The sequence below is a fragment of the Nicotiana tomentosiformis genome, chromosome 8 (assembly GCF_000390325.3).
Source record: "Nicotiana tomentosiformis chromosome 8, ASM39032v3, whole genome shotgun sequence".
In the NCBI taxonomy this organism is placed as follows: Eukaryota; Viridiplantae; Streptophyta; class Magnoliopsida; order Solanales; family Solanaceae; genus Nicotiana; species Nicotiana tomentosiformis.
Window position 1 is genome coordinate 138,138,365 of NC_090819.1, and position 9,485 is coordinate 138,147,849.

The 9,485-nt window shown below is 35.1% G+C and overlaps 1 protein-coding gene across 1 annotated transcript; it reads right to left on the minus strand.

Moving 5' to 3' along the window:
* Positions 1–1,255: 1,255 nt before the first annotated feature.
* LOC104120256 (protein PAM71, chloroplastic) lies at positions 1,256–8,868 on the minus strand. Its single transcript, XM_009631991.4, has 12 exons — positions 8,657–8,868; positions 7,413–7,470; positions 6,743–7,033; positions 5,967–6,020; positions 5,741–5,802; positions 5,111–5,179; positions 4,736–4,787; positions 4,569–4,643; positions 3,851–3,980; positions 3,526–3,596; positions 2,597–2,644; positions 1,256–1,509 (listed from the first exon to the last, which is right to left on the minus strand). The coding sequence occupies exons 1-12, from the start codon at positions 8,761–8,763 to the stop codon at positions 1,438–1,440; spliced, it is 1,089 nt and encodes a 362-aa protein (XP_009630286.1). The 5' UTR covers positions 8,764–8,868; the 3' UTR covers positions 1,256–1,437.
* Positions 8,869–9,485: the final 617 nt, after the last annotated feature.

The window sequence follows — 9,485 nt, forward strand, 5'->3', positions numbered from 1 at the left end:
AACATAAGTCATATTTGTACCAAATCGAATAGTATTAGGACAGTTTTGGCACTTTTCGGATGAACATATGGTATAAAAGGTAGTAATATTTAAAGTTTTGCCTCAGTGGAAATGGGCAAGCTCATCATTTTCTAAAATTTCGAATTGGGACAAAAAGGTTTCGGACCTTCTTGGCGAATTAAATATACTGTAGACAAAAAGTTAGATTTGCATCGTTTATATAAAATTATCTTTACTATGATGATCTAACATCAAACGATTGCTGTGACAACTATTGTCATGGTAAGGTCAGATGGATAGGATATGTTTACCTTTAATCAGCGGTTCGAGTTCGACCAGTGAGAGTAAAAAAATTCTGGCAGAAAGCGCTTCACTATTGAATAACTTTATACATCGCGAATTCGAATTAGTCTAGGCTCCAAAGTGAATACAAAACATCATACCGAAAGCAAAAAAACTGTTGTCATAGTGAGTGCAAGTGTATTCTGGACCTATTGAAGTAAAGTAAAGCTACGTCCACCAATGGTGGGGGTAGCTGTACATTATGCTAATGGGGATTAAAAGAAAGTTATTTCAATGGAAAAGTTAAAGATATTAGTACAACATTGTAGGAACTGATAATGGTACGTCTTGTCTCTATATTTAGATTCGACTTTTGAGTTGTGTGTAAAGGCATATATTATATTTCAGACATGAAAAAACATGGTGGTTTATTAATGGATGTTAAAGGCTGAAAAACTATTGGTTTTTGAAATCCTCTTTTAACTCTAAACCATGATTTCCATCTTTGACACTTGTACTACACATTCAAAGGTTGTAAAGCTTCCTGGTAATGAAATAAGATAATTGCAAGTTGCACATAATTTTTTTTAATTTCTTAAGTTCAATTTATAACCGACTATAGTAGCATTTACTTTATTTTTCTGTTGTTATAGGCAATGTTGAGCCGATTCTCCAAATATGTTGTCGCACCCGTATCGGATCCTCCAAAACTGCACTACTTTTGGAAAATCCGACATGTACCCGTCATTATTTTTGAGGAGTCTGAGCACCATAGGTTATAGGTCGACGTAATTTGATGGTATTAAAAATCTAAACTATCCGTGTATAGAACTTAAACTCATCTTATTGGTAGTTAGTGTTTAGTCCAGAGTTGGTAAAGAAATATTCTTCTTAAGTTTTTCATTTTGTTCTGCTGGGTGTGTTTGGGGGGGGGGGGAGTAAGTTGACTAATAGAAAGAGTAATAAAGAAATGTTAGCAAGCAACTTAGTTTCTTTTTTTGGACAAAGAAACACAAGTGATCAAACAATTATCCTAGCTAGAATGCTCTGATTTTCACGATTTCTTCACCTGGTTGTAGCTATGGAAATAAAATCAGGTCTAAATAACAAGTACAATTTTGGTAGAAAAAAATATAGTACGAAATAATTGTTGTTTCAACTCACAATCTCAATTACTGTCACTGCTGCAAATACTAAGAAGAGAGTACCACCTATGTAGGCAATGGCCTGAAAGAAGAGATTTGTTCATCATTAACATGTGCAAAAAACATCAAACATATCAAAACTGAAACTGAGAATCTTTAGACAAAGTCATAATTTCTCGAATTTAATTACCAGAAAATATTTTGCAAGTTTTCTATCAAAAGGGGGTTATAGGCGAAAGTTATTTTCCTTAGATCAACTTAACTTTTAACTTCGTATTACTTGCTCTAGTTAGCAGTTAGACATTATTATGAATCTTTCATACACAAAACATTCATTGAAGCACTCTCGAATTTGCTAATGATATTATTAATCTTTAGCATATGTTTTCTTTCCACCAACCAATATGTAGAAAGCATTTTCCATAGAAAGTGGCTTTTGTCATGCCAAACGCACTAAAAAATGATAGCCCGATGCACTAAGCTACCGCTATGCACGGGTTTCGTGGAGGCCGGACCACAAAGGTCTATCGTACACAGTATTACCCTGCATTTCTACAAGAGGCTGGCTGCCAAAAACACTAGAGAATAGAAAGTCAAAGTTTCATTTTCCCCTCCTTTTCAGAGTAATAACATTATAAACGGGACACGACTTGCTAAGGAAAGCATTTTTCATGTCGGACCATGAAGTAGGACTTCTGCAGTCAAATGGAAGAAAATAACTAATGCAGGTTGGTAATAGGATGACCAAGACAAGAAGTTGGTTAAGCACTGTTTGTCGCGTAAGCAGGAGATTATTTAAAACTGGAAAGATCTGGTTGGCAAATTTGACATAAAATACAGCTTCTATTTTACTAATTATGTAGTTAATTATTCCAAAAGCAACTCATTATAAAATATTAGTATATGAACTCTTTTGGGTTTTAACAGAGGTTGAGCAAGTGGCAGAGGTTTTTAGGCAATATAAGTACAATAACAACACTGGAATTGAATCATTTGATAGTATAGTATTATTGTGTACTTTTTCTAAGTCAGCAATATGAGAAGAAACATATTCTTGTTATAGTGGATTCCAGAGGAGAAATCTATAGGGTGAATTCGTTTCGAGCAGAAGATTCAGAGGATCAAATAAATGTGCCTTGTATTTAACTATTCAGATAGAGTAATCTGACCTTCTCAGACAAGAATGACCCCAGTAATGAACCTCCTAGAACAGCCAACTGCAGAGAAATTTTTTACCACCAATCAATTTCCGATGCGTACAAAAATGCATTACAGACCAATACCAAAAGTAAGAAAAAGAACTAATGCACCAAATATCGATATGGTTACATTTCATTAGGAATCAGCCCATGGTACTCTTATCAGTGTTGTCAAAGGCGCGCTTAAAACGCGCTTAAGCCCTGAAGCGAGGCTCAAAACACGTTGAGCGCTTCGCCTCGCTTTGTGGGCGCTTTAGTGTCACATCAAATATCTAAGGCATAATTTTCCTTGCCAATGAGTGTAATCCTGAAAAGGCGACCTTAAACAATTGATATTTCACTTTATCGTGAATTTTTTTCCAATTTCTTTTTCCATATATTTGTTATTCATGCTTATAATGATTAGTCTTGGACTAAATGCATATTTTTACTTTTTTCTCCCGTTGTGCCTTTTTTCATAAAAGCTCACGCTTTATTTGCGCTTTGCACTTAAAGCCCCAACGGACCTTAGAACTTTATTGCGTTTTTCGCCTTTGATAACACTGACTCTTATTTCCAGAAAAGGTCGCGCAAAGTAATATGCTGAAGGTATCAAGTTAAAGGCCTTTCTTTTTTTTTTTTAAAAAAGTGACGCCCGGTGCACAAAGCATCTCCCGTTCACGCACGATCCGGGGAAGGGCCGCACCCTAATGGGGTGTGATGTAAGCATGCTACCCTGATGCAAACATCAACGGCTTTTTAATAATAATAAATATTTAGCATATCATGATGACATTTCCCTTGAAATGTTATACATAAATGATTTTCAGGTTGCTATTATTTGCAAAAGAAATCGCATTGTAGCTTGTACGTGATGGCTGCAAGCAGCAATAATGTTTACATTAAAGGTTTGTATTTACCAAAGTTGCAACTCCATGACCGGCTAATGCGCCACCAATGACTCCAAGAGGTGAAGATGCAGCAGCAAGAGCTGAAACCAGATTATTGTGTTAGTACTTAGACCATACTTGATGTCGCTTACCAAAACTAGGAGATAATTATCAATTAATTTAACAGAGATTGGAGTCCCATAAAAGGGTGTTTGCTGATTTAGCTTTCTGTGAATGTTTTCAGATTGTAAAACATCTGGATGTTTGTAAAAGAATAGACTCATGTACGAGTTGATTCATAATACGAACAAATGGTAAAAACAATAGTTTCTGCATCGACCTGAGTATGACTAACCTATTGTAGAAAAAAATGATTTGTCTCCCCATTCAGCAACAAAGACCAATGCAAATGTGCTAACAATAGTGTTTGCAGCAGCCAATATTCCAGCACCATTTCCTGAAAATTCTGAAACTGCCAGCTCCGCCTGGTCTCAAAAGCAAAGAGGCCCACAATTAGAATAAGCTCATTGCTGATGACAGGAACGGTTTAACTACCAATAAACATCTTATAATAAAGCGTCGATCTCTTGATCCTCATAATTTTATGTAAATTTTAACCTTATAGATTCTCGGTAACTGTTTTATGCAGTAGGTAAGTGCTTCAGAAATTGACTTGTTTTGAGTCCAAGAAAGTGAAATCGAAAATAAAAAACGAAGGTTCCATTTTTTCAGCAAATATGTTGTTCCATGAATAAAAACATTCTATTAGACGGAAGAAAACCATAAACAAACTGTTATCTTGTAATAGATAGGAAGTTCCAAAAATACGAAGAAATAGTTCCTATTTCATCTCAGCTTGACCATGAACCAAAAGTTCAAGTTTTTAAAGCTTTCTAGCGGAGAGAAAAAGCACGAGAAACAAAAGAAGTTATTATAAGTGCTCATAGTGCTGATTGTAGCCTATAAGATATAAGATGCTAAGTCAAAAGATTATCATACATGTGCACTAATTCTACTTGACATCTTAAAATTAGAACAGTACTTAATAGAAGAAGGGATGCTGATTGGATTACCTCTTTCTGTTCCTCTTCGGCTTTCATGCCATCGCTGGAGGAGGCATCAAGTAAGGTTGACACTCCAAAATACACCTGTATCAAAATTGAATTTCAACAGACACGTCAATTTCACATGGCTTAGCGTGCAAGTTATAACGTGGCTTAAATATTAGATCATGTGTTACCAGAAGGCAAACTGCAGCAATATCATCCACTGGCAAATCATTTTCACCGAACCTGCATTTAAGCAACTGAATGCATTAGGGTATAAGAGATGAACCACCCATGATATTTCCTTTATTTAAAGATTTGGAACATTAATCAGTTAAATGATCCAAAGGACACCGCAAAATGATGTAGTAAAAAATTGGAGGATGTTAAGACTTTAAATTTTTGAAAAGTAACATGCTTATGCAATAAAATGGACCTAATGCAGGAAGGTTAGTTACAATCCTCCTGCTATGAATTGTCTGAAACTATTTCTCATAATCTGCATTTTTAGTAGGTTGATTCTCTGTCATAATCAAAATGTATAATTATACAAAGAGAGGTTGTTAAACCTGAAAGGAAGAATGTCATCGACATAGTGGAAAGTTCTTCCAAGAACAACAGATATGATTGTCATTACCCTGCAAATGACACAGACACTGTTAATATAAAGAAAACATATTCCTCTTTTGTTTGGTTAGGTGATAGAATGGGTTTCTGAATAGAGCATCTTCCAGGATATTAACAAAGATGTGATGGATATGTTACATTGACCGTATTTGAGCTCTTTAAGATCTTAATTTTAACACGAGTCAAACGTTATAAGAAGAACTAGTCAGGAATATATATTAACTCTTGAAAAGAAAACGATGTATTCACATTTGTCAGATACAGAAGTTAAGAGGACATAGTGAATGTTGAATGATGAAATTCAATTATTTAACTTTTTAATTTCAAACTGAGATAGGCTACATGGCTTACCAATAAATGCTTATGAAGGGTGGTGATTTATATTCTCCAGATTCTCTCTGACAACTATAGTTGAATATGTAGATGCAAGATTTCATAGCTAGACCAACATTAAAACACTTGTCTATTACATAATTCTCTTTAGTGAGAATAAGCAAACTACTGTGTTAAACTTAAAGAATTGAGAACAAATGATAAAAACCATCTATACATGGTGCAGAAAGATAACGTACCCAAGTGCGCCAAAAGTCCCTAAGAAAGTGACAGCAGCAGAGTTCCTAGCTGCTAAAAGAGCCTGCTCATATCAATGAATACTCGCATTAATTGTGAGAGTATAACATAACAAATCAGAAGGAGACTCTCTTTGATGAAGCACATGTAAAAGCATTTATATCATCATTTCATTCAGCCAGTAATGTCTCATCTACATATAGTTTTTGAATGATAAAATCCCCTTACAGCAATAAAGAAGGTTTTGTCTCCAAGCTCTGAAAAAAATATCAACAAGAATGCCTGCAAAATTGGAAAAAAGAAAAGTAGGTTTAGTTTTCTGGTGGAACACTTTTCCTTCACAATCTCAAATAGAGTATAATATGCGAGGGGAGGAGAAAAAGTGCAAAACAGATGATTGGTGATGCAGCGAGAAAAAGCAAGCAAAATTTGAGAGAATTAAAGGTAAGGCTCTTCCTAATCACTTTCACGTGCTAGGTGCCGAAAACAACTGATGTAATACTTGTCCGAATGTATAAAACCAAAGAAGGTGAAAGGGAAATAATATTCTGGAGAACACCTTTGCAATCAGGAACGCATTAAACATGATATTTTCAACCACAGTTACACCTCACTATATCAGAATACACCAAATGCATATTTTTCAATATAAGGCCAGATATTCTAGCAACAAGATTCTGTTCCTTCTTTCCGCTGGCAAAGAATCAAGTATCTGAATAACTCTGAAAGCAGTTCTACAGTTCACATATGACGCAGTTACGCCAGTCATTTTTGATTCATAGGAGCAAAAGAAGAAATAAGTCTCTATTTGTTGGAACGTGATGTACATTTTTGCTATGTGTTCCATGAATGAGAATAGAATAGTTGGCAAGATACAAAAATCAACAGATGATGCATGAAATGATTTCATTGTTATTTCTTTTCGTCTCTTATTTCCTTTCTCAGGATAAGGTAAAACAGCAGCAAGATTTCAAAAATGGAAGTTGCTGGGAGATTTTCCTAACTGAAGCAAAACCTGTGCTTAAATCTCCGAGATCCCCGAAGAAAGGAAACGACTGCAAGCTAGTCGCAACCTCTGAAACAGCACTTGCTTGTTGTGTGAACAGAAGAGTGAAAAGGCCAGAAATGACAACAGATTTCAGATAATTGATCTGTGGCATGTCTAAAACTTGAAGAACAGCAATGTTTTCGTTTTTCCTCTTCGACAATGCTGATCTGTTTGAACAACTGCATTCTTTGGAACGACAAGCCGACCTTGCAATGTAGCAGCTTTTGTAATTCCTAGTCCTGACCACCTGAGAAGTATCCACAATATCGGGTCATATATCTTCAAAGTGAGACTTAAAACTTTAACTATGAGATAATGAAATGGTCAATACATACATAAGTTCTTATACAACAACAATAAACTGAGTTATCACAACGAACTAGTGCAAATGATCCGAATATACCACTTATTGTTTTGCACCACCTCCCAAGTTTAGTTCTTCTAAGCGTTCTCTCACACATAACAATATCCCGGATATACAAGTGCAACCAATCCTCACAGCAAGTTACATTCTTTTTCACCTCTTATTGTAGCAGATAAATTAATTAGGTCAAAAGAATTTACAACCATGTTGGTTCTTACAGAAGGAAGTATGAACAACTCAAAATGTAGATAAAGCAAAAAACCTTTGACAAGTCCCCAAACCATCTGTGGTGCATGCAAAGGGAATGCCGCCTAGAAAACCTGCAAACAACACAATCAGGAAAAACAAAAAGAGATAGCTAAACAAAGCACAATTGTATATTTCGCAATTCCACAAAACAGATTTACCTAAAATAAATAAATAAAAACGCTTCAGAAGAGGTGGTTTGCACAATTCTACATGGTATCAGGGGGTGGATGCAGTGGCAGATGTAGCACTCGGACACCGGGTTCATCTGAACCCAGTACTTTCGACGCAGGACATAAATTTATATATAAAAATCCACTAAAATCGTAACAAGTACTAGGTCTGGACCCATAATTTTAAGGTTGAACCCATAGAACTTAAACCCTAAATTCACCTATGGGTGGATGTAGCTTACATTTACTAAGTTCAAATGAACCCAATCCATAAATATAAGCGTGAAAATTCACCAAAATTTCAACAAATATTAAACTCCCAAGTCCCACCCAACCAATCATTTTTAAGAACTCTAATGTTGAACTAATTAAGTTTAAATCTTGGATTCACATATCATGTATGCATATATTCTAAGTTCAAGTCTTACTGCTACCCATTAAAAGTGATATTTTCATGTCTTAATGCTTAAATTTTTAGATGAGATAGAACAACCAAACAAAAATGGCTAATATTGTTTTCATAATTGAATTTTGCGGACAACCTTCTAAATGCTGACCACTAGTGGTGGCAAAATGGATAAACAAAACAATTATACATCCATATTATCTAATCTACTAAAAAAAATGGGTTGAATATTGGACTTTTTAAAAACGGGTCAAATATAGATAAGAACCATATTATCCACTTAGAAAATAGATAACAAACGGATAACTAATGAGTTTAACTTTTACATTTGTAAAAACTCAAACCGGGTTACTCAAGTTTGGGAGACTAGTAATTTTCTCAAAAGTGATCATATAAAGTAATGGATAATATGAATATCCATATTATACGTCGGTTAACCCATTTTCTATCCGTATTAAATATGAGTCGGGTCGGATAATTTATCCGTTTTAGCATTACCCGTGTCGACCCACCCATAACCGACCCTACCCGCCCGTTTGATACCCCTACTGATGAGCACAAACAAGAGCAAAACAAGCCCAGATAATCAAGAAAATAAAATGTAGTTAAGCTGAGGTTGTAAGAATTCATGCGCAAATTTCAACAAAAAAGTAAAAGGGCGGGTAAAGAAACCGAACTTACGTGGAGAATGCAAAAGGGGAAATATTAGGGAAAGCAAAAGAAGGTGGAGAAGTAGCAGAGGACCTAAACAAAGAGCTGCTCTCAGAAGAGAGCGCTAGGCTTTGCATTCTTTGAAAATTAGAGCAAAAGAGAAAAACAGTGATTTTTGAGGCGTTGAGAAAGATAAGACTCAAGAGAGCAGAAATGGGAGTGGACAGAACAAAGACACTTCAAGATAATAAGTTATCAAAAAGGCGCGCCAGTTTACATTTTCCTTTCTCACTCTTATCTACTATTATCCACGTAGATTTACTCTACTGTGGTTAGCTTCTCATTAAAAAAAAAAAATTTTTTCCCGAAAAAGTTATTTTTTTACTGGTTGATAATGATGGAAGTTAACTTTTTATCGAAAATAATTTGAGCAAACGTTATTTTAACTTTTAACTTCAGGTAATACTTGCTGTAATATGACTAAATTTTTATGATATTTGTCATGACATAATATCCAATATAATAAAATTTGTGGATTATGATATTTGCCATGACATAATATCAACTATTAGGCCAAGAGTTTCTTGCTATAAATAGAGGAACTTCTCCTCGTTTGCAAACACACCAATTCAAGAGCTTTTCACTCTTGTCTTTCTTTCTCCTCCTTTATTTCATTATAGAGTATTTTGTAAGAGAGTGAGTGTTGGGAAACCCTTGCGTGAACTCTTTCTTTGGAGTGATCTTGTGAGGTTATTCTCTTGGGGTATTTAGGACTAATTAGAGTATTTACTCTAATTTTGTACTCTCTTTTGTACTCTTGTTGGTATAGTGAAATTGCTCCTCTCCGCTTGTGGACGTA